This window comes from Betta splendens, chromosome 7 (genome assembly GCF_900634795.4).
Source record: "Betta splendens chromosome 7, fBetSpl5.4, whole genome shotgun sequence".
NCBI lineage: Eukaryota > Metazoa > Chordata > Actinopteri > Anabantiformes > Osphronemidae > Betta > Betta splendens.
Window position 1 is genome coordinate 3432872 of NC_040887.2, and position 25435 is coordinate 3458306.

The window sequence follows — 25435 nt, forward strand, 5'->3', positions numbered from 1 at the left end:
ACCAGCCCAACTGCCTTTCATTACCGCCCTCATTACTTTCTCCTAAACGGCTCAGCTTGTTTAGCTTGAGCTGGGATAATAAATGCCTCCATTTTCAGCTCCCCTCTCTTTGTATTTATCCTTCAAACATGGCTGAGGGCTGATGGGGGAGCCCGACGTTCCTCTGCTGCTTTACAGAGTAATAATCCCCCTGAACTGGTTCTTATGCTCGTAACAGTTTAGCAGACAGGTGTACATTTGTATGGTACAAGTCATGGGTCCGATGGTTTAAATTGGAGTTCTTTTGCCCCACTTGCTGCCTCTGCTGCTCCACTCAGGACTCACAGACAACGGCCAGATGTGAAGTTACTGGATGCAGCTGTCTGAGCTGACCTGCGTACGAGTGGGCGGGTTTACAGCTTATTGCATCACCGCTTCACCTGCTGGCCTGTGCACTGCTGCTCGGCAGACCGTCTTAGCTGCCTGACATAGAAACACCTGCACACGTATTCCAGTATAATTACATTTTGCTGATAAACATCGATTTATTAGTGGGAATAACGTGGAAGCCACAATTCACAAGCTTCCCTCACTTGCAGTACCAGCACTGTCCACTAAGGGGCAGTGTTTTCTCAGAGTTGAGCTACAGTGGCTGTTCCATGCGTGAGTCACAGCCATGCAACACACACACACACACACACACACACACACACACACACACACACACACACACACACACACACACACACACACACACACACACACACGCTGAGAGGCATAAATCTGGGCCTAATAGACTCTCCCCAGCTGCCAGGTCCCCGTGGACTCCATAATAACAGCCGCACCGCTGGCCTGTTCCTGCCCAGCCCTGACCTGCTGCCAGGGGCGTGCACACACATGCACTCCCCGCTGTGAGATGGGACGTCTCTCATACGTAACATACTGTAGCTGTGGACGTCCCTCTGCTGCTGCCTCTCTGTAGGATGACGTGCTTCAGCCTCCTGCTGTTCTGGACAGACTTCCTCTTCTTTGTCTGTCTCTTCCGTGTTGTTCTGTGGGCGCCAGGTAACGGGCGGATGCTGTCGCGGGCTCCGTTCTGGATCAGGCGCCTTCGGCCTCGGCCAGCGATGACCCGCTACCCCCCCCCACACACCCACACCAGCGCTTCCCACTCATCTCCCAGAATGTCGGAGCCTAAAAGTTTACCCCCCCCCCCCCCCCCCCATTTCCCAGAGAGACTTTGATTCTCTGAGTTTCCCTTTGTCCTTAAGCTCTCTTTTAAGCTGATAGGCAAACAGATTTTTTACATTTGTGGCGAGTTCCTTTTTTTCCCCCCGTTCTTTCTCTCGGTGATGGGGACGGGATGGGAATGTGATTGATGAACCCGTGTGCGTGTGTGTGTGTGTGTGTGAATGTCTATGAGAAGGCGGTGAATGTTCTGCTCTTCGCATGGCGTACATGACACCATCGCCTCGGGGCTAGAATTGAACCTTTTGACCGTATCCTTCATTCAGGATGCCGGCACCTATTGCTATAGCATTACGTTTGATCCTATTAATTCCATATGTTCGATTCTCTGACACATGTGGAGCGGAGCAGCCTTTGATGACATGCTCTCTTAATTTCCCCCATTGAGAGACACAGCGCTTTAAGAACTGGGCTATAACTGCTTTTGACTTGACACACACACACACGCACACACACACACACACACACACACACACACACACACACACACACACACACACACACACACACACACACACACACACACACACACAGGCAGACAAAAAGACAGACACACAGACACAGTGAGAGTGACACATTAATACACATATGGTCAGGAGGAGATTAGGGCTGTGGCAGCAGTGGGCATGCCAGTCTGTGGGAGGCGTGCTCTGACAGCAGTAATCCCTCCTTATCCACAACTTACACAGACAAGAGGATAAGGGCCGTGTCTCCTCGCATTTCACCCGACTAGCAGAGAGTAGGAGGAACCGAGAGTCTCTGGCTGCTGGTGCAATGCTCACGACTGCCTGTTGAGTTGTCTCACCTACTGTACACGTGTTTTCTGCTTTTGTCAATTCACCCACTTACATTCGGATTGATTATCTGCTCCACTAGTGAGAAAAGCAGTTTTTCAATGACATTTAAACCTGCTAGTTTTCCTCAGAGATGCTAAATCCCATATGTTTTTGAGATCCTTGAGCTTTTGCATTTCCATGTAGCCCTGATGGAACCGGCCAGTGAGCATCTTTGCAGCACACAGCCTTTATTTCCATCTATTATAATATGGGGTATGATTCATCTCGTGAGTAATAACATGCAGCAGCATATATGTTGTCTCACGGAGCCTGGGCTCGCTCTCATCTCAGCCTTTAGGTAGAAAGCGACTGTGTGCAGTTCGGAAGAGCCTCCGTTGTTCCGTAAACATAAATCTGGGCAGGAGCTGAAAGAGCTTGACAGCGGCGAGGGGCCCCTCACCCCCAAACAGCTGCCACCAAGCCATGGGGCACATCAGACAAAGGGAGAATGCCCTCAGTGGCTGCTTCTAGACAGACCCTGGTATATTATGGTATAACACTGTTTAGTAGTTCCCTTATTATGACAGCAGCTTTGGCTCTGTAGACAAGAAACCAGGCATATTTGGCAACCTAGCCCTTGTGCTACACTGTGGGTTTGTGATGTTTTCATTCTGTTTTGTGGTTTAGTTTTAATCTACTGATGTGGAACCTGAACTCCCCCCTCAGCAGATTAATAAAATGTGACCTCACTTTGCCTTATGTCTGCTGCAGGAGGTGCAGCTGTGCAGCAGGTCACTTTTTATTCCTTCCTGTTCGACAAGTATATTTGACTTTCTTCAGCACGTGAGCGGCTCCATGTGCCCATTGGTTTGATTTGCATGCTTTCGTGTAGGCATAGCGGTACTGTAGGTCAGAGCTGCCATTAATTATTAATAGAAGACACTGAGCGCATGTGCTGGCAGAAAGTGTTGCTAAGCAAGAGCTGTAGCACGACAGAGGCATCGGCGAGAACCGCCGCGCAAAGTGGGGGATGAGAAACATTAAGATTCACATTGGAAGAGTTGAGGAAGCAGCTTCTCGTGACCTGCAGCTGAACGTTTCGCCTACCTGCGAACAAGTAGAGGCGGAAATACAGAAAGAGAGAGAGGTGTTGGATGGGAAGCTGTTTGGAGAGGACCAAGGCAGGAACCTGCACACAGAGTCAGGGAAGTCAAGGTTTCACAGGATGTACAGCGCCAGATAAGATAGTGTAGCAGTTATTAGACATAAGCAGCGTGTGGTGAAGAGGAGGGAGAAGCTGCTCAGCCTGAGTTTAAGTGGCTTTGAAGCTGCTAACGATGATGAGCCGCCAGGCTTATTTCTACCGGGTCCCTCCTCAGGAGCTCCATCGTCGGAACCAGCTCCAGGCTGATCCGACCAAGACCAGGGCTCTGCAGACCGTCATTGACGTGAAGGTAGGACATGGAGGGAGCGCTGCGTGCGTGTGTTACTGTACCGCTCAGAGCATTGGTTACTCGAAATCAGCGAGTTTAGCTGTAAACGACACCCATGTGTGATGTCTGTGAAACTCTCCCTTCGTGTTTTCTGACTTAGTTTTACATCAGCTTCATAGCAACTAATTGTTGGTGAGTAGCAGCAGAGGATCTTTCCCAGCTTTGCGAACATGCAGACACAAACAATCTATGCACGTTGTCTTATTGTTGCCTTGTGTGTGTGTGTGTGTGTGGCGTCCGTGCCCGAGAGTCCATTACTGACTCCTGCAGGGTGAGCACTTATTCAATTTGTTTCAAATGTCACATATGGAAGCTTTCACTCTCATCTCGGCCCTTTGAAGTTGTTAGAGCTGTGAAAAATGCAGTTGACTCCACATGTGCACATGTGTAGCTACGCACACGCACACGCACGCACACACACACACACACACACACACACACACACACACACACACACACACACACACACACACACACACACACACACTGGGCCAAAAGTGGCTCCTTCGCAGCAGAACCACAGTTATTTCTCACACATGTTGTGTGATTTGTCTGCCTATTAACAAACTTCACATGTGCTTCTCTGCGATGCCCACAGTCGTGTTGAGGCAGAGGAGAAGCCAAGTCAAATCTGACTAGATCAATTACAACATGCGACACATACATGCAGGAGGATTAGACACAGCAGGACAGAGCTGCTTCCTCGCTAGTATTTACTTTACATCTAATATCGTTTCCTCGTCTGCTGCAGTTGTCCGTGTTGCGGCTGCTTCTAATTGAACTGAATGTATGTTTTGCCATTACAGAACACCAACCCCCCCCTGTGTTTTGACCCCGATGTTATTTGGCAGGTACAGTACAGGGACGTCTGCCTGCTCCTTTCTCTCCTGTCCAGTGGGGTTGTGGTTGTGATGCCGTGTCCCGTCTGAGTGCTCCTGTGGTGACGTGTGCTGCTTGTTCTGGGGCTCGTCGCGCTTTCACTCCCGCATGTGATGCTTTCTTTCCCTGTGCCCCCGGGGCACGGGTAGGAATGGGTTAAAAAGCGCAGAGCAGAGCTTCAGAAGCAGGCATGTGTGGAGGTTTCTCTTTCTGTGCGGTGTATTGATGTGTGTGTGTAGGATGGAGGGTAGGACGTGGGCACAGCTTATAGCACAACGCTGCTTGCTGTCTGCGGTTGGTGCTGATGGCATCGAGCCGTCTGTTTCCATTCATTTCTCACTTATGGTTCTCTTCCCCTCTAAGCTCAACGTCTGTCTGAACCGTTGCAGATAAACAACCTCAGGACCCGCTCGTGACAGACTCTAACCTTCCCCCATAGATGCTGCGAAGCAAAACACGTCGACTGCACACAACCTCCTTGCCTTTTACATTATCTCTGCTTTGCATGATTTTTTGTCTCCACACACTCAATCAGACGTTTGTGTAATAAAGTGAGCTCTCTCTTGCTGCTTCGTGTGTGTGACGGGAGGAGGTCTTTGCTGACCCTGTCTGCCTACTGTTGACTGGTTCAGGACACCAAGATCACGTCCCTGGAGAGAAACATCAGAGACTTAGAGGATGAGGTCCAGATGTTAAAGACCAGTGGCCTGCTGCACCCTGACGACAGGCAGGATGAGCTCAAGCAGGTGGAGGTCTACAAGAGCCATTCTAAATTCATGAAGACAAAGGTATTATGTCCCTGCACGTCACCCGAGACGGCGCGAGTGATGCACGTTTGCCTTAAGACACAAGTACTGAATGCATGCGAGTCTGCTGGTTGCATGTCTTATTTGCCACCTGCATGTTGTAAGTGACTTCATCAAACCTCTGGGTCTTGTTTTGTATAAGATCATTCACTTCTGTAGTTACCGTACCTCTGTTATTCACTGGCTTCGCTCTTGTCTGTGAAGGGAATGATAATGACACCAGAAAACCATTACTCCAGTCCTTGTTCTGCACTGGTTTGCTCACTGGGACCCAGTCTGAGGTGCATTAGCTCCATGATAGGATGTAGTTTCAGGTTTCAGGCTTCAGTTGGAACCTGTCCTGTGCGTGATAGCTGAGGCCCGTGAGCAGCACCCCGTGTGAAAATCCTTCTCTTTGCCTCATTAATGGTGGCCTTTGAAGGGCCCATTAGTCGCTGCATCTGGGAAGCTTCTGATGCAATCATAAAAGAGATGTTTCCATGAATGGGGCCCTGACAGATGGATATGAGCTTACAGCGACAGGGTAAAGAGCTCTCTCCTCACCCGTACTGACCTGAGACATCATACATCCCAGTGATGGGCCCGGCTCGCTCTCCCATGTCTCATCTTTCTGCACACAGTCGCACAGAAACGCAGGAAACCACGCGCACAGATAAGCATTCATCCTATATGCTTGAAGTGTTTAGGGTCCCGGTCTGTCAGCAGCGGTGTTGGCTGGCGTTGAGGTGAGGCTGCGATAAGGGAGAAACCAGAGAGCACAGGGATGCGAGCCTCTCTGGTTTCCTCCGCGGGCCGTGGAAAGCGGCAGGCTCTGCTTCAGCACAGCATTAGACAGCGTGAATGGTGTTTTGCAGGACGCCAGCCTCACGTGCAGTTTGAGCGTGCGTGGAGGAGCCGGGGCGCCTTTCCTCTTGTCTTTGTGTGTCTCTAGGAGCGGGCCTTGTCACCAAGCGTGTCTTCCATCAGACCATCTCCTGCCTTCCTGCTGCCCACCCAGCAGCCCTGGATCACAGAGCAAGCAGAAGTACCCTTTCATTAGTCACTCCTCTCTCTTCACTACATAGTACTAGCTTCTGTTTCTTACTCTCATCCACTCCAGCTTTTTCCCTGCCCCTGTTTGAGCCTCTTCTCTTTGTGCTACATGTGATTGGCCTAAATGACCTTAATTTGAAGGTTGAACTTATTCACTTAATAGGAAAAATGACCCTTTCTATCAGTTTTGTACCTTATTGGCATCGATAGACAGACGCTAATGTTCTTGCTGGTTTAGTAGCACTAGGCTCTCTCTCCTGTGCAACACTGTAATGTGTCTGTTATATTGTTGTGCCTGTCTCTGGGTTCTTCACCCTTTGACTGCTTGGTGTTGTGTCCAGGGGAGAGGAGGTGGTCACGACCTCCTCTGAATGAGAATTTATGCTATAGGCTTCTTATTATTATTTCTTTTAATTCAGGTATTAAATTGTTATTTTTCATTTGTATCTATTTTTATTTTTTCAAAAAACCTTTGTACATAAAGTTAAGTTTTTATAATTACACTATTTATGGGTATTCTAAAATATTAGAAATTTTACTTTATTTATTTTGTTTTATATTAATCATTGGTTTGCATGTTCCACCTTCAAAGCAACGTGTGCTTTATAAAGTTTCTAAAGCTTCTTTTTGGACACCAACACACACACACACACACACACACACACACACACACACACACACACACACACACACACACACACACACACACACACACACACACACACACACATTGTGCTTTTGCAAGAATTGTGTATGTGGCTTGTTTGCATGTGTGTTTGCTCGTTTTTGTAATGTTTCTGTGAGCAGTTTGTGTAAGGTGTCAGCGTTTTCATTTCAAACATTTGCTTGCGTGTGTGTTGCCAGATTGAGCAGCTGAAGCAGGAGCTGAACAAGAAGGAGTCCGAGATGCAGGCGCTGCAGACCAAGCTGGAAACGCTGACCAACCAGAACTCCGACTGCAAGCAACACATCGAGGTGCTGAAGGAGTCGCTCAATGCCAAGGAGCAGCGCGCCAACACGCTGCAAACAGAGGTCGGTCACGTGTGTGTGTGTGTGTGTGTGTGTGTGTGTGTGTGTGTGTGTGTGTGTGTGTGTGTGTGTGTGTGCGCGTGTGTGTGTGTGTGTGTGTGTGTGTGTGTGTGTGTGTGTGTTGGTGTGTGGGTTTCTTTGTGCGTGCGTGCGTGTGTGTGTGCTTGCGTGCACGTGTGTGTGTGTACGCGTGTGTGTCTGCATGCATGTGTGTGTGCGTGCGTGTGTGCGTAAATGTGTGCGTGTGCGTGCGTGTGCACATGTGTGTGTGTGTGGTTCCCCGGTGGGTTCTCCCGTGAGGGCAGGTCAGTCACCTGGACCTTGGGGAACCGCTGGCATCTTCCCCTCCTGGTTCTTTGAAGCTCTTCCTCCGCGGCTCTAATGATTTAATCGGGGCTGTGGGAGCGGAGGTGGGCTGTGCAGGACGGTGGCGCTGAGGTGTGTGGCTGTGTGAGCGTCCAGCTTCTCTCTCCATCGCTCTCTGGACGTGGAACCGATACGTTAGATCTCTTTGTGCTTGGCAGTTTGGAGCGGTTGGCTAACTACGTCCACTCGTCATTACAGGAAGCAATTTGGGCCAGAATTAGGCCTAATTGTCCATACATGTGCAAGGAATTTTGGCCCTCGCTGTGAGCTGAATGCATCATACTTAAAGGAATTGCTCTTCAGTGGGCGTTCTCCACGTTTTATGCTTTCATGTATTTGTTGTTGTGTTCAAATTGAATGACACGTGCAGAGATCTGCCCTTTTGACTCTGGCGTCTCTTCATGAGAAGAAAAGGAGGCTCATCACCAGCCATTTACTTCATTATTCGTTCAGTTTTATCCACTGCAGCCTGAAGCTTTTATGTGCAAGATTAGAATTACAGACAAAATCAGTTTCTCAGATGCAAAGGCTGGATGAAATCTGACCTCCCCTGTATTGGTCTAATTAGTGGGACGACAGCTGCTCTTTAAAATAAAAATAACATGTTTTTATTATCTGAAGGTGCGCTTTTAATCAACCGGAGCACTGCGGTGTTATTGCTTGGGAAAGGCTCGGTTTTCCTGGACTGAATTTTCAAACCCGGAGTAATGGCGCTGAGTGTGTGTGAGTCGGGCTGTGGCCGGGCATTCCTTCGCCGTGTGTCGATCACTTGGTTCTGGAGGACAGCGCTTCTCACAGAAGCTCACTTCCGTTCCATGCGTCCGCTCATATTATTGCTTCATCTCCCCTCAGAGGTTTTCCAGTTTTCCCACGTGTGGTTGAAAATTCCACAAGCATTTTTGTCTAAGTGGTGACTTCTAGCCCATCACACCCGTACCCGTGTGTGTGTGTGTGTGTGTGTAGCAGGTGGGTCTCATCACCAGTGACAGTGATTGGTGCAGCAGCAGGCACAGACGCAGGATGGCACAGAGCGGCCGGTCACTGAACAGAGCAGCCACTGTCAGCAGGAAAAGCGACAGCTGCTAAATTGGTGTGATTGAGTCTGTCTCCAGGTAAAAGGTGAGTGTGAGAGTTGTGAGCTCGCTGGCCATGCCTGTGGAAACTTAACCCTTTAATGCCGCGCGATGAAGACAATGCGGGGCTGTAACTGGAGCTCAGCGGCTCAGGTAACCTGTCGCAGACCTTCCTGCATATTTAACCACAGATGAACAGATGAAACAGGACACGAGCCCAGCACCAAAGTGGATGAATGGCTCCATGATATTTCACTTTTCTTGAGAGCGTAACGTGAATAAAAGCTGAATATTATGGGCTGCTGCATTAAGTGTAGGTGCATGACCAACTACTGTGCTACTGTAACGTTCCCTTCACTGTGACCCAGCACCACGTGCAGTAAATAGATGTGCTGATCACTTTCCAGCCTCCGATTCAGCCTCTTTGTGTGGAGTTTGAATGTTCTGTGACTGCACCAGTTCTCCAGCTTCCTCCCTTCATCCTCAGACGTGCAGTTCGAGACGGACAGACGACCTGTGCGACCATGGGCTCTGGCTTTTGTCTGACTCAGCGTCCTGCCTTTGTGAATGTGTTAATCACTCACTCACATCATGTGTGCTTTACTTTGAGCTCTTAGTTCAGCTTTCGACTCTGTGAAGGTCGATAGGCTTTGATTTACATCCTCGTCTGTTGAAGGGAGCGTTTTGCAGGTGGTTCACGCGGGGGAAATCCAGACCCGAAGTCTGGTCGAGGTACTTAAATCAGGCGCGGAAATAAGTCAGCTATGTAACTATTTAGCTCCTCGCTGAACGGCCGCCAGCAGAAGTGTGGTGCGATGTGGCAGCACGTCTGCGCTGACTGAGCGCATTTCAATTTAAGCTCCTCAGATGTGACCTCAGATTCCGTGTTCTCTTTCATCACCGGCGTCCGCGGCGCGGCTGCCAGCGGACCTCCGCCGAGCTTTGATTTTGAGGTCGAGGTGTAATGACTCGAAGGAGATATAAATGACTCAGAAGTGACTCGCTAACATCAACTGCAGTGACAGTGATGAATAGGGCAAACAAGAAGGAAATAAAAAAAAGCGCTGGAGCGGGAGAGGGAAAGAATGGCGGGCAGATGCAGCGACGGGAGGACGTGAGGACTGAGGGAACGGAGCTGCGTGATGAATGTGCAGCGCTTGGAGCTTCTGTCAGTGAGTGATGCAACGGCACGGCTTGCTGCGCTGCCGGCTCCGCTGTTTGTGTTGATCTTTCCTCGTGCTCTTTGCTGATTGATGGTTGGTATAGGCAGTGAGGCGGAGAGAGAAATGAGGCCTGGGCCTGGCTGCGCTGCACCCTGCAGATAACCCCACCCCACCCCACCCTCTCTCCCCTTCGTTCTCACCCTCCACCTGTTGGTGCCTCTCGAGTGGGGGCTGTATTATAAAGTGAGAACCTCATGAACTCAGTGTAGTGGACAGTGAAGATATTGGCTTAAGCAAATGCAAAGCATTTCCTGTTTTCCTCCGACCACTAATTGTCTCCATATTTACTTCACCTCGTGTGAACTCCACCGACCACGCTCGCCATTCTCCGCCCCAACAGCCCGCTCACGGGTTCCTGGGGTGCTGCGGTTTGTGACTAGCGGAGCGCCTGGGCTCCCCAGAACAAACACGGCACGGTCCAAGACAAAGCCCCCGCGAGTGCTTCAGGGGCCATGTGGAAAACCCGTAAAACGGAGTTATAGGGGTCAGCACGCGGATGGGACGTTTAATGGTTTACACAGGGAATGGGGTAAAGACATGCGCAGCTCAAAGAGCGGACAAACACAGTTCCTTTGGTGTTGAAAGACAAAATAGTAGATATCTAGATCTAGATAAAAGTTTATTTGCTTTTGTAAAATGACATCTTTTATGTTTTCTATATTTGATTAATGTGAAGGCAGGAAGGATTCCAATTAGACCGTCTGAACCTGCTGAGGTTCATCCTGCTCTACACACCAGCTGACCTGCTCGGTGCATGTGTGTGCACATATATACTGTAATATACGGTAAATAACCTGCAGCATCTTTACAGCGACTGCTTGTTTCTGCTCAGGCTAAGCTGCTGTAGCTGCTCCCCTTGATTAAATTCATGGCCCCTCACAGTAATCCACATATCATGCCTACCTGTTTTTTCTCTTTTAGTCCTACTGTCTGCTACTAAAAGCATTTACATCAGAACACGGCCACCCGCTGACCTGCTGCAACAGGTCGGCCAAAATAGCCGGCGTAAAGACTGCATGCCTTGTTATGTCAGACAGTGGAGCGCTGCACTCAGTGGGTCGAGGATGTGTAATAGCAGGCTTCAGCTGCAGAGCTTCACGGCGCTCCACATGTTTGTCAAACTGACTATTGAGTGTGCTCTGACAGGAAATGGATTTCCTGGAAGCAGGATGTAGCAACTGGCACGCAGCGCTGGAAATGATCAGGAAAAATAATCAAAGAAGGAGCAAGTGTTAATGAGGGGGAACGCTCACAGCGCCTCTTACTTTATACGCTGTGTGTGTGTGTGTGTGTGTGTGTGTGTGTGTGTGTGTGTGTGTGTGTGTGTGTGTGTGTGTGTGTGTGTGTGTGTGTGTGTGTGTGTGTTGTCCGTACTCGGACCCGGGCAGGTAATGATGATGGATGAAGGGTGAACAGGAGACTGAGGCAGCTTTCTGGTGTCTCAGCGAGTTTGATGGTCCTAAAGTTCCTCTGTTGTCTTTTTGGATGTAGATGGTAGAAAGCTTCGGGGACTCGTGACACGACCAACCTTCATGCTTTGACAGAAAACATTCACTCACTCAGTCGACAAAGGTGCCTTTGTCAGTGGATCCTGGGAGTTCTGTGTTTATGTGTTCTTGTCGTCTTTTTTCTTTTTTTACATCTGTGCTTTCCCCTAATCGCTCTGTAGCCTGTGGGCAGACAGCTGTGTTGCCATGGTTTTAACAACAGATGTTGTGATGTACAATGGGACTGTGCCCTGCTCTCCACCCTGCAGCTCCCGCTGTGAGGCAGTTTACATCCGCTTATTATCCCAAGCTGGGCCTGTGGTGATCCGCCCATTACACGTTTCCTGATCAGGTCTCTGCCGTTGCCTCATCGCCGGCTTTGATGACACACCTCAAGTGATGCGCAGCCTAAGTCTTGATAAAGACCTTACTCACAAATACCCTGTAGTGCTTCCTTTAATTCCTGCATCCGATGTTGCAGCTGCACCTGTGTGTTCACACACAGCCGTGAATGCACGGAAATGCATGGTCGTCGTTTTCACAGCCTTCAAAAAAAGTCTGAATATTATCATCTCTCTCTCTTCACCTTTCAGTCTTTGATAATACAGACACTCGTAGTTAGATTAAAAGATGAACTGACAGCTATTGGTCACATGAACCCAGCAGTTTGTTTTCACTGGCCTCCCTCTTCACAAGAAAGTGAGTTTTCTCTTAAATGCATTCATTTAAACCAAAGTAAGATATTGAAGTGGTTCTAACTGGCAGAGACTCTCGTGCTCCAGCATCATCTTGAAACTGAATATCCTTCATTCTCCTAGTGATACAGACCAGACCCGGCCACATTAAGGGCTAGACAAACAAGGCTTAGTTGATTATTATGTCATAAATGTCAATGATTAATTTCACAGCACTGGCCTTTAAATAAATGAAGTCTAATGGCTGTATTTATACAGGCTCACTGGATCCTCTACAACCAGACGAGTGACTCACACAGACCTGAGTTCAGACGTCAGGTCCACTCCTCCAGAGACCGTCCCGGGATTTAAGAACTTTCTTCATCGGATGCAGGCGTCATTGACCAGCTTAAAAAAAAGAAAGACTGACGATGCCTGAGATTTGTCGGATATTTATTACGGAAGATTGAGGAAAGTTTTATGCCATCAGCCTCCGACTCCACTTCAACATTAGATTTCAGTGTGAATCTGTTGCCTGCAGACAGTAAACAGCACATTGGTGCACCTGGTCTCACCGTTAGTTCTGCTGCTGCTGCTGCTGCTGCTGCTGCTTCCACTGTGGTCTGCCTGCCTAAGCCCTCTGTTGTTTATTGCCTCGCAGGCCTGATACCTTTGCACATTTGCCTGCCAGAGAAACGTTTATGATGAAATGTGAGACAGGAAAACGGGAGGTGAGCACAAACAGTGAAGCTGTTTTCTTAAAGCCTCTATTCTAGTAATCAGTGTCCAGAATCCACACTTGGCTGCGGACGGTGTCAGGTCATGAATGTGCACGTGCTTGCAGGTTTAATTGTAGCTGCGTGCACGTGCGCATGTGTACACTTCATATTAATTTCTATATTTTTATTACTTGAATTCCACAGAATCTTGAAAACATATTAGGACCATTTTTAAATGATACGGTGCTGAGTGATGGGCTGGAAAGCTTAAATGGGCTGTGGGGAGCCGTATAGACATGCTTTTAATTCATCTTTTCAGTGGAACACCTCGGCTCAGTCTCCTGCGTCCCCTCTCAGTCTGAACTGGGCCCAGTTGGACAGCAGTCCATCATTAGTTCCCTCTATCACGCTCTGAAATGCTCAAGCACAGAATGTGGTCCCTGGTGACCAGTTGTGTAGGTAGAGTAAGACCTGCCTGTCCTGGAGACTGCCGCGGTTCTGCTCTGCTTGCTCCCGCTCTCATATGGAAACACAACGAAATGCACGACGCTGCAGAGCTGCGGCTGAAAAATGAGGGGCCCGTCCTGAAGTTAATCCAGCCTGAGGCCGTGAAGGATCTCTCACAGTGGCACATCACTTTGTGTTAGAGGACCTTGAGGTTTAAGCAGCAGTAGGAAAACTCCTGCAGGGTTCAGAGTGTGTGTGGATGGAGTTTAAAAAAAAAAGAGGTGCTTTTTTCCCGATGAGAGAGAGGTGTTGCTGGATGATGACATTGTGAGAAGCGGGAAGGGGGAAAAGGAAAATGAGGGAGGAAATTGAAGGAGAGAGGTTAATTACACCAACTTGTTAGCTGTCTGTCATCTCGGCATGTGTGCTGGATGATAAAGCCGCACAGTAGTTCCTGCAACAGGCCTGTTTTAAGCAGAGGAGGAGCAGCACGTCGGCCGGTGACTTTCAGCTCCGCTCCCGTGCCTCACTTCTCACCTGTCCGTCTCCCTGTCCGTCTGCAGCAGCGAGTGCTGGGAGAGGGAATTAGGGTGTGTGTGCAGCGATGTCACAGCTTACACGGCCGCTGTAGGTGAGACAGCAGGGATTTCCTGTCAGGCATCTCTGCTGAATTCTTGCTAAATTGCCTTTTGCCAGGTGAAGTTGGGGGTGGGGGGGTGTATATACACATGCACGCGTCTGGAGTCGCACACGGGCATCAGCACACGATGATGTGAACGTACGGAGGATTAGTGGTGCCTCAGTATGAGCCTCTGGTTGTCTGCCAGGATGCCACACACACACACACACACACACACACACACACACACACACACACACACACACACACACACACACACACACACACACACACACGCACACACACACACACCTGGGAACTATAGTACCTGTAACTAAATCCCATCATCCTACTGTACGTGTCCTCCACAATACAAAATGTGTGCGTCTGTGGTAAAACACAAAAATGAAGTTCAAGTGGGTTCACTCACTTTGCTGTGGGGGGAAAAAAGCGCTGGAATTGTAATCAGGTGTGAGGTGCAGCTTAGGAGCACATCTGTCTGCTTGTGTGTGTGAACACAGTGCTTTTCCAATAGGATGCTGGGGTTTAATGTGTGGCAGTGGTGCAACACTCAGTAACAAGTGATGGACCGAGCTTCAGGCAGCTTCTCTCACACATACTTTTACCACATTGGTCCATATTATGGACATTAGGTCAAAGCTGATGTCTGAGCGCCGTCTGAGACACGTCTGCTGCTATCGTTCCCCTCCAGGTGGACGCTCTGCGGCTGCGTCTGGAGGAGAAGGAGCAGTTCCTGACCAAGAAGACCAAGCAGCTGCAGGACCTGAGCGACGAGAAGAGCACGCTGGCGGGAGAGATCCGAGACATGAAGGACATGCTGGACGTCAAGGAGAGGAAGGTCAACGTGCTGCAGAAGAAGGTACAGCCTCCAACGGCCACAGTTACAACATGAGCTCCCTCCCTGTGTCGGCAGCGTTGTCCACTGCACACATGTGGCCCGAATCAATCATCCCGCCTCCAACACGGCCGTCGGGCGGCGTCGAGGGCTCCGTGAGCGCTGGGTCTCGTTGGCGGTTTCCTTCCAGACAAATTATACACAAATAAAGGTCCCCTCTCAACATCCTTCCTCCTGTGCCCCTAAATTGGATCTCCCTCTCTCTCCTCACAGTCTTCCTGTTGCTGGTTTTGATGGAAAAAGGCCCCACGGGTCACGCGTTTCCATCCGTCTGCGTGGGTGTGTGCGTGTTGTGAGCGCCGTGAAGGCGTTTTTGTGTTTACGTGACGTCTGGGTGTTTCTGTGAGCGATGTTTAAAGGCGACCTTTACTCTCAGCCTGCAGTAGATCCTGCTTTAATCCTTCGGGTACGGACTGTATTTTTTTTCCACACACTTAACAACCTGGTTTGTTGTCGCCCCGTTTGTGGGAACTTCTTCCTTCTCGGTCCACGTCAGTACAAAATAAATACTGCCCCGTACATCACTAGCAGTAAATGTGGTGGAACAGGAAGTAATGGTAATATTTACATGAAAAAGGAAACGTAAATCAACAGGTGTCCGTCCTTTAGCCACACTGTATACACTGACCACCGCTGGCTTGCTTTTCCAAACTTTCCCAGTCGTCCCAGGAGGCTATAACTTACTGCTGTGTGTTTGTGGGGAGCGGCGGCCGCTGCTTTCCTTTTGCTGCTGGTGTGTTGCAGAACACGAGCCTCTGCAGGCGCTGTGAAGTCGCCCACGCGCAGACCTGAAGGCCGGGGGTTGAGCGGCGGCTTCGTTGTTGGGTCGTAGCAACGTACGGGTGGCGTTGGTCCACAGTCAGTGAGCTGACGTGGAGCTGCTGCTGCAGTGGAGACGCGGCTTCTCCCATGTGGCCGCCTGCTTCGTCCCCTCGGGCCCCGACGGAGCCCGAGCTGCGAGATGAGTTGTCCAACATGTTGACAGCGCTGCTTGTAATCACCTGTTTCAAAGGGCACGTTTGCCAGAGGGGGGGATTTGTTCTTTCATTGATGTCTTATTTCCGCTCCATCATCTTGTCTCCCTCTCCAGACGCATCTGGATGCATTTTTGACTCATCCTTTCCGTGTCCTCACCTTCGTCTTCTCTCATGGCATCTATTTTTTAAGCTCGTCCTCCTCTTTATTAAATGCTCTGCTTTCTGTTTTCTATGTTCTCCTTCCTAATCTAGAAAACACTTCTCATCCCATACTTTCTCTGTCTGACGAGTTGAAATGCGTCCGTTTGTAGCCTTTTAGCTCATTTCACACCCTCTAAATCGTCTTTGTGTTTGACGTGCTCAGTTTGGCGTCCACGAGGCTTAAGTGCACATATTTCATCGAGCGCAGCTCGTCTGTTGCCGCGCGTCGTCTGGTTTAGCCGTACTTCGTCATGCTGATGCTAGCATTAGCAGCGGGCGCGTTCGTCCGGCCGCGGCGGATGATGGAGCGATGGTGCAGACGCGGGGACGCTCTTCAGAGAGGAGTTAAACTTGTGTTATTCACCTCATTCTGATCCGCACTCACAAAATCTGCAGCGTGATGTACTGGGAACTAACCCACGTCTCAAGATGCTGTCAGCAGTTTTTATGGAGTTTTTTTTTTCAGTAGACGGCAGCTCCAATAAAAACTGCTCACAGTGAGGTCTGTGGATTACTCAGAATAGGCAGGACATTGTTTTTGGAAAGAGAAGTTGCTGTAGGTTTTTAAACCTTGTTTTCTTTTTTTACTCTTAGGAGGCAGATATGAAGTTTCATTAATGAACCCCCTTGTATTTAGGCGTTGCCAGAAAACTTGACCCCAGGCATCTCCAGAGGGCTCCAGAATATACTGTACGTTTGCTGTAATTTGGAGGAACAATGCTGGTAATTTGTAGTGACTGAGCCTTCGTGCTTTCAGGATGTCCCTCAGACTGAATCGGACACTTTAAACGCCGTACGAGCTCCTGGAGCTTGGTTGTGGTTGCTGCCATGCTCATTTTCCTCCTCAGCCGCTCGAAGGCAGACGGCCGCCGACTCAGAGCCCGGTTCTGCGTTCGAGGCAGTTTTCAATGCACGCGTCTAACATGAGTCTACGTGTTCCCGTGCGTCATGTGTTCGAGCTACGGGCGAGTGTTTTCAATTTGATGATACAAATGGATGAGGTTTAGATCATGGGCCGGCCTCCTCCTCGTAAAATCATCAGCTGGGTTGAGTCATCCGACCCCGGCTCGTGGTAGAGGCTGGTCCTGGACAACCGGAGCGCACGAGCGGGTCCAGTTCACACGTCAGCCGCGGTGACGTGTGACGATGGCGCGGCCGCTGACAGGTCAACTGGAGCGTGACTGAACGCGAATCTGCGCTCGCATCCGCGCAAACTGCCGCTTTTCCCCAGTCGTTCAGAATCGACATCTGGAAAACTACTGTAACAGCAAAAACATCTGCATCATGTTAATGTGGGTGTAATATGAAGTGGAACAAAGGCAGGGAAAAATGTAAATAACAACAGCGACTCTGCAGCGAAGCCTCTTCGTGCAGCTTTTCCTCTCAGTCCTTCTCCAGTAAATCACAGCTGTCACTCCTGCTCTATTTGTTGCAGACTGTTGCACTTCAGTTTCTTTTTAATATGATGTTTAACAAGCTGGATTCTTGTAGCTTCGCTTGCTTTTAGCAGCTCTGTCAGGTGCGGTGTAGGTACAAATGAGAGCACTTCAGGAGAACCGCGCGTTCGTCTGTTGGACGCGTTTGAAGCTCTCGCGTTTGAAGTGTGGAGCCTCTGAATCACAGCGTCCTCCTGCAGCCCCACGCTTTAATGCAGCCAGTGATGCGTTGCATGTGGCGGAAATCACTGCCAGACTGACGGACAGAGACGCGAGAGGGGTCCGACCGGCGCTGGGCTCAGTGGCGCTCGCTGGAATTATCACAGGGCAGCACCTTTAACCCCGCGGTGCAGTTTGGCTCCTTGATGCCTTGTTTTCCGTCGTTATCTCCTCAGAGGAGCAGGGTTTTCATCCTCCGCCGGCCTCTTCCAGGATGTTCACCGACTCCTAACGTCGCCTGAATAGTCAGAATATTAAGAAAACGGGCTTTTGAGCGCCGCAGAAAGAAGGCTTTTGTGTTTGTTTGGGCACAAACACACGACAGCGGAGCTCTGTTTGCTCTGAGGCCGTGACCAACGCATAATGATGGCTTTATTTATTTATTTTCTCATTTTTGGTCCTCGTTGTTTTTCTTTGGCTGGGAGCGTCGGGTGGGGGAGGCGGACGCGGAGCCGGGCTGTGGTGCGGTTTTGGCATACATGTGTTATTCATGTTCAAACATTGTGGTCATCTTAATCCATATTCATGCTTTTAGAAAGCCTGGCTGTGTGGATGGAGGTATAGTATCCCCTATCATGTTCCCCTCCTATAGCAACCGCAGTCTGGGAGGTTCTATAATGTCTGTTCGGGCCTAGTGTTCATACGCGTGTGTTTGTGTGTGTCTGTAGAGAAAGATGCTCTGTTCGCTGTGACAGTGTCATCTCTGCTTCTGTCCAGATGTGCTTAGATTCTTCCTGTTGATTATTCTTTGGTGAAAGATTTCACCGAAGCTGCCTCAGTGAAGTAGAGAGAGAATTTGACTCTTGTTGCTATTGTAAATGAGCTAAATGTGTCTTTTTATATTTGACCCGCTGCCCTGGTAAATGAGCTGCACCACAGTGTGGGATGTGTGATAGCATCAGGTAATTGCTTCGACTTCCTGCCTGCTCTAATATTTGACGCTTTATGAGAATCCAGTGTTTTAAACATGAGGCATGTTGTGGGTCAGGGGTGGTCCTGCTTTCTCTGCCCCACCCGCTGCTAATTATCTGGATCAGCCGCTTTCGTCCAATCAGAGGCGGCCACTCGGTACGTGCGGGGCCGAGGGCCAGGCCCGGCCTCCGCTCCAGGTGACTGATTGCACGGGTAACAGTTGTGCCGTGAACCGATCTGTGGGTGATGTTGATAGATCTGTGATGAGGCCACCAATAACTTTCATCCTAATGCATTCCATGTGACCAATCACATGGCTGCAGATAAGCCTGCTGGAGCTGGGAGGTTCCTGCAACAGGCCCCCCTCTGTGCCTATCAGCAATCAGCTGGGGTCAATGGGGAAGGCCTGGGGCTGTCTGGCTGGAGCCAGCCCACACATCTATCAGGACCATCACATGTGTGTGATGGCTCTGGGCTTGATGAAGAACTTCAGCATGACTGGGTCCTGCTGATGACTGGAGCCATTACTCAGGTTGACCCGCTTCAACCCAACTTGTCGGCGGTCCAGTGTTAGTATTCCATCCTGTAGGACTTTAGACAGGCTCTTCAGTCCCTCTCTAACCTTGTCAGAGGGGTCAAAGTGTGACTCATGGTCTCCTTGTTGAACTGCATGACTGTATGTGGTGTTTGTCCTGTCTGACCAGATCACTGTAATACAGACCTGAGCTACAAGCTACAGGTTGACACACATCTGCTTTCTTTCTTTCTTTCTTTCTTTCTTTCTTTCTTTCTTTCTTTCTTTCTTTCTTTCTTTCTTTCTTTCTTTCTTTCTTTCTTTCTTTCTTTCTTTCTTTCTTTCTTTCTTTCTTTCTTTCTTTCTTTCTTTCTTTCTTTCTCTCTGTCTCTCTGTCTCTCTGTCTTTCTCTCTGTCTTTCTTTTTCTCTGTCTTTCTCTCTCTTCCTCTCTCTTTCTTTCTTTCTTTCTTTTACATCAAAGTGCTCCCATTCCTCCACAGAAAAGAATTACTTCTAATGGTGCTGGGAGCAGAGGAATAAAGCGTTAGCGTAATTACCCAGCAATCACTGCAGCATTCCGCAGCTGAGGGGGGGCAGAGATAGGGTCTTGAGCCTAAGGAGCACGGACATGGATCAACTTGGCCGACACACACACGCACACACACACACACACACACACACACACACACACACACACACACACACACACACACACACACACACACAAACACACACACACACACACACACACACACACACACACACACACACACACACACACACACACACACACACACTGTAGCTTGCGCTAGTATGATCTGTCTTCATCGAGTTCTCTGGGGCTGCAGGAGTCTCACCCCAATCACTTTGCTCTGTGGTCGACCAGGAGAAATCGCTATGAAAACAACGCTCGCTTCATCTTTCTCTCTGTCGTCCTCTGATGCATGTCTGCATCTCTTTTTGTGTTGGCTGTGTGTGTGTGTGTGTTGGTGCCTAATTGATATGTATGAATGCAGCGGAGGCTCCCTGTGTGAATGACTGGGTGGAGGAATGTGAGGGAGGGGGAGGATGTCTGCCTGTCATGTGTGTAAATGCTGTGTAGCCCCCATCTCCTGAACCTGGACCAAGACTCTGGATAAGAATCACAGCCTCTTTGTGCGTTTCTCACAGATCCTCACTGTAAAGTCAGTATAAACTGTATGACAGGGGCCTCATTTAGCAAGCTACTGAAATGAACCGTAAATTAAGATTGATCAAACTTTTTAAATAGTTGGAATTTGGACAAAGGTTTACAAAAGCCAGAGCTTTTTTAAAAAACAGACTTATTGTATTAAAGTATTAATTTAATAAGTCTGGCAAATGGGTAGATCATGTTACTTCCATTGTCATCGTGTTTGTATTCACCCACTCTGTATTTGTGAGCTGCAGAGTTTAGGGGCTTTATCTTGTACAAAAAATCGTTAAGATACATAAGTTGTGTTTTTATTTATGCAGAATGAGGCTGTTTTGTGGTTTTAACCCACATGTCAGTTAAAACAACACAATAAACTTTTGCCTCCTAACCATCTTGTTGTTGATGGCAGCTGTGCTCCTCTGTTTAGACGATCTTATCACAAATTCCTTGGCTCCCTTCTGCACTTGAGCCTGGTGCAGTTTTTCCTTCGTCAGCCTTGATTTTTCTTTTTTTCACTTTTGACGTGGTTTCATTCTGTATATGAGCCTATATGAAATTTGTGCGCTCTGTTTGTTCAGGTCTCAGTAAAACTCTTAGTTCTGATCTTTTTGGCCAATTTGACACAATTACTTACAGACGAATAATCAGTGTTGGTGGGAGTGAAAACAGGAACTAATGCTGCAGATATGCATCGCTGCATTAATTGTTTAGCAAAAATAATAAAATGAGGATGAATGAATGAATTGGACTCATTTTCTCTACTGATATTTGTCCTTTTTGCTTTTTCCCTCCTCATCCATGTGTATGAAACGTGTGCGTGTCTGTTTTTGTTTATGTGCCTGTGCCTGCATTTAAATGGGAGTATCACTGATGGACACAGAGCACCTTTGTGCCTCCTAACAGGCGTCGGTGGTTTCGAGCAGAATGAGTGTCAGGGCAGTGAAGAGGAGGAGGCCGCTGCAACAGACCTCGGTTGTAATGGCGGCGAACGCCGTAGAAGCTGCTGTCGCTTTCATTTGATCCCAGATCCGCTTTGACGTTTTCTTCCTCTTCTTCTTGGCTGCAGGGTAAAGCAAAGACAGGCCCGTTTGGCTTGTCAACACTGGATCTTGCCTCGGCCTGGTACGAAAAGACGCGCAGGCACGCTAGCGCACATGCAGGTACACAGTGGCTCCACATGTGTTTTTGTGCAACGGTCTGTGGGCCTGTGGCCAACACATCAAAGCACCACCGAGCCTTTCTTTAATCCCTTCATTAGAGAGCATGATGTTGCAACTCGTTAACGTACAGTCTGAAAATCTAAACCGTCCCCTAATGACTCCCTTCTTCTCCTAATTTAGACCAGCGCTATGATTTCAGAGCAGCGTGCCGTCTGACACTCCCTTCTCTTCCTGCCTGTCCCACTCGTCTTATGAAGTCACTGTGCTCCGGCGCTGCGCTCGATAACAGACGAGTAATGACTTCACTGGCAGAGCAGCATGACATCGGGAAGTGGGACCGGAGGAGAGGCGTCGCGTTGTCCATACGCGACCGTAGAATTTCACAGTTCTGCGCGAATGGCTTTTCCACTTCAGCAGCTGACGTTTTACTTTGTTCACTAACGCGTGATGACATTTTGATCAAACTGCTAGACTTTCACTGGAGGCAGCCAGTGGAACGCGTGCCCACTGAGTATTTTATCAATTCGATGTTCGAGAGACACAGCAAACACGCAGCGTGTTGCATTTGAACCGTCCGGTCAATGACGGAGCCTCACAGGAAGCCGCCACACGGTGGCGCCAGCTGACACAGCATGGGCGCCTCCGGTTCCACAGGTCACCCGCTGTCCTGTTCCACAGGCAGCGATGGGCCGGTGCCGGAGACGCAGGGGTGACGTGGAGTGCAAGCGCTGCCTTCACCGCACTGCAAAGGTCGCTGTGTTCCCTCAGCTTCATGACCGCACAGATGCTCTTTGAAGAGCCGCATCTGAGCGGGAGGAAGCTCCACGAGCTCCGACGGCAGGAGATGCAAACTGAGCGCAGGTGCAGATGTCTGCGTGTACATTAACACACACACGCACACACGCACGCACGCACACACACACACACACGCACGCACACACACACACACGCACGCACGCACGCACGCACACACACACAAACACACGCGCACGCACACACACACACGCACGCACGCACACACAGACACACTCGCACACACACACACACACAGACACACACGCACACACACACACACACACACACACACAGGATCTGCGTCTTTCTCGTGGATCGTTGTACTTGTAGCATCTGATCGTGTGTCTCTTTGACTGTGATCTACATTTATGTGGGATAAAACACTGTTGCTACAGTTTGTTGTTGAATGCCAGCATCTTTGTGTTTTACTACTGTCCCTGTCATATTTTCAGAAGCGATGACAAGTGCAGAGGGACGAGTTGCTTTTCAGAAACGGTGACCAGTTATCGTTTGGTATTTTTATTGGTCCAAAAGAGTTTTAAAAACACCAATGATTGTATTTTTTTGGTGGTCACGCTCCATATTTCTCTCCTTTGTGTTCTGCAGAAATGGTTCCGCCGGAGGCCACGGAGTTCTAGCTCTTAGTTTGTGTGGACGACAGGCGGGTCGACCGGGTTTGTGGTTCTGCTCCGGAACACTCTGCTTTTAGAACGCAGTTTCTCGCCAGACACGCTGGGCCTGATAAAGTTTCACCAACGCCGCTCCCGTTCTGTTGGAACTTCACTTGTCCAATTCATGACACTCTGCAGGCTCCAACCGCAGCAATGCAACAGGCAGCGTCTGATGGATCCCGAAGCCCACGGAACACAGATTTAAATTCTTCCGTTGACAACTGTGAAATTTTTATCTTCAAACGAATTACATAATTCTTAGACTTCAAACGTGTACAAATTCAATTCATTTCCACTGACGACAACGACACAGCCCACTTTTCATGCTCTACTTTCACCAGCTACAAAAATCCTGCAGTCGTCAACACCATCAGGCTCATAATAGCTCATTTTAAGCATTTGTACATCGACTATATCAAAAACTGTTGACAATATAGAACTATTCAGTAGTATTTCAGAACTACAGCTGTTGATAGCAGTGAAGTCAAGGTTGGTGGAATTTAACTGCCAGAAAAACCCCGTCCCCTCATATCAGCCTGGCGATAGAGCTCTCGCAGCCAAACGCACGCTCGCTGAGGCGGTCCACACCACAGTGCCTGGCTCATGGAGTCATGGTCGCTGCCTGTTAGGTGGTCTGCTGCAGCGGGAGCGGGCGCACTGATAAAAGCCTCATACGCTGAGAGATAAAATGAGTGACTGCTGTTCTCATCATAACAACCAAGCTACTGGAAAGAGGCCCCCTCGCTCCCAACAAAGGCACACAGCTGCCCTGCACCCAGAGCATCAATCTTCACCGTCCACAGTGTCTGGAAAGTTCAGACAGAATTCCTTGCCCTCTTTCCCATATCCACGTCTCACGTGACTCATCCTCGTCCTCCTCGTCGCTTTAAGCTGTGTTTAACGTTTTTCTGCGCAATTTGACAGAAGCCGGAGCTGCGAGGCTAAATATTTCATCCACGGTTTGTTATTTTGTGCAGCCAGGCCAAGGCAAACGTCGGCCTGGTGAAGAATGTAATCATTTGTCTAAGGCCCATGGCGACATGCACAATTTGACATGAAATGAAAGTCTGACCACAGGAACAGCGAGCAGCGATGTGCAGGAGCTCAGGCGTGTGTGTTTTGATGCACATGGTATCTGTAGTTACTGAGCGGCCACAACTGGAGAGCAAACACCCATGTTTGCTTTGTTTGCGTTTCCTCTGGCCTTTGCTGCGTGTGGAGATAAGCACACGAGGGCCTGTTGCCGGGAAGACGAGTGGAAGGTTTCCATCTCCCGTCAAATCTGAGAAACCAAAAGAGCAAATGAAGGAACCTTTGATGCACCTCGTGTCCGCTTTAAAATCCGTCCAACACACCCACGAGCTATGAACTGCTGGGAACCTTATCGGACTGGCAGTGTGAAGCTTTCCCATCATTCCCTGAAGGGTTTAACGCGCCTATCGCTTGGGGACCAACCTAGCGAAGCCTTGAGCCCGCTTGTGTAATGACTGCCATTAACCTATCTAGATCTGCCAAAGGGCTCCTGCTGCCTTTTCCCACCCCCTTCCACCACTTTCCTTTCATTGCCAAAACCAAGATGGCTCCTTCCAGTCCGCGCTCTCGCCCTCCAGGGATCAGAGAACACCAAAGTCCACAGTCTAATTGGATTCATTTGTGAAATAGCAGTGGAGATTTGGACATTATCTGTCTATGTACCCATGACTGGAATGCAGCTCATTCTCCTTGTTGGACTTCTTTAAATCTGCCACCATTTGAGTTGAAACGTGGTCTGTACATGGCCTGAAGTGCTTCTCTTGTTTTTTATTAGAGTCTCATGTTCATTAAATAATGAATTCTTTTCAGTGCATATGCTCGCCTTTTGTACAACACAGTGCATCCGCGCGGGGGTCGCTTGGGTCAGATGCGGTATTAATGCTTTGCAGCAACCAGTCAATGGTGTCTTTGTCTGTGCACAAATGTCAGAGCCTCCCGTCGACTCGCAGCACATCGGCTTTTCAAACTGCACCACCCTATTTGCCAAGGTTTTATTAATTCAGCATTTAAAGGAATGTAGAGTGCGCAAATTTTGACAAACCACAAATATGCCACCACATTGTGTCACCAGATGTGCTGTGTCTTTGTAACTAATTTGTACACCTCATTCCATCGCTGCATCTGCTAGTGTTTTGTTTGCTGCAGCTCGGGGCGCTTTGCGTTTGTGTGTGTGCACCTGTGTGCGTCTCCCCATGCGTCTGTGTGTGTGTCGTCTGTCCTGCAGATGACGAGCAGATAAAGCGCCACAACTGGTTATTACAGTAATGACGTGAGGTTGGCCACAGGAAGGAAGACACGGAGACGCGGTCCTGAATGTCAATTAGCTCAATTAACAACCATTATGTCTGAGCTTCAATATTAATTTGTTCATGACGGACACCAAACATACTGAACCTCACAATCCAGCTGTTTATGGTGTTATCCCACTACTCACTCTGTGACCCCGATGAACGAATAGAAAAATAGAAGAAGGAGTTGCTGCTGTAGATGCTGTCTGAACAGTTTCGTTGATGAATTTTAAAACCTGCGACTGTTTCGTGCTCAATTCACATCAGTTTGCTGCAAATTGAAAATTT

The 25435-nt window shown here is 49.0% G+C and overlaps 1 protein-coding gene across 1 annotated transcript in view; it reads left to right on the forward strand.

Moving 5' to 3' along the window:
• LOC114858680 (ERC protein 2-like) overlaps window positions 1-25435 on the forward strand; it is a 91892-nt gene that overhangs the window by 8967 nt on the left and 57490 nt on the right. Inside the window, exons 6-13 of the mRNA XM_041071483.2 lie at window positions 4303-4347; window positions 5008-5163; window positions 7078-7245; window positions 14563-14730; window positions 21104-21172; window positions 21267-21360; window positions 21541-21916; window positions 22039-22221. Coding sequence (XP_040927417.1) covers window positions 4303-4347; window positions 5008-5163; window positions 7078-7245; window positions 14563-14730; window positions 21104-21172; window positions 21267-21360; window positions 21541-21916; window positions 22039-22221 — 1259 coding nt within the window. The remainder of the gene's footprint in view (window positions 1-4302; window positions 4348-5007; window positions 5164-7077; window positions 7246-14562; window positions 14731-21103; window positions 21173-21266; window positions 21361-21540; window positions 21917-22038; window positions 22222-25435) is intronic.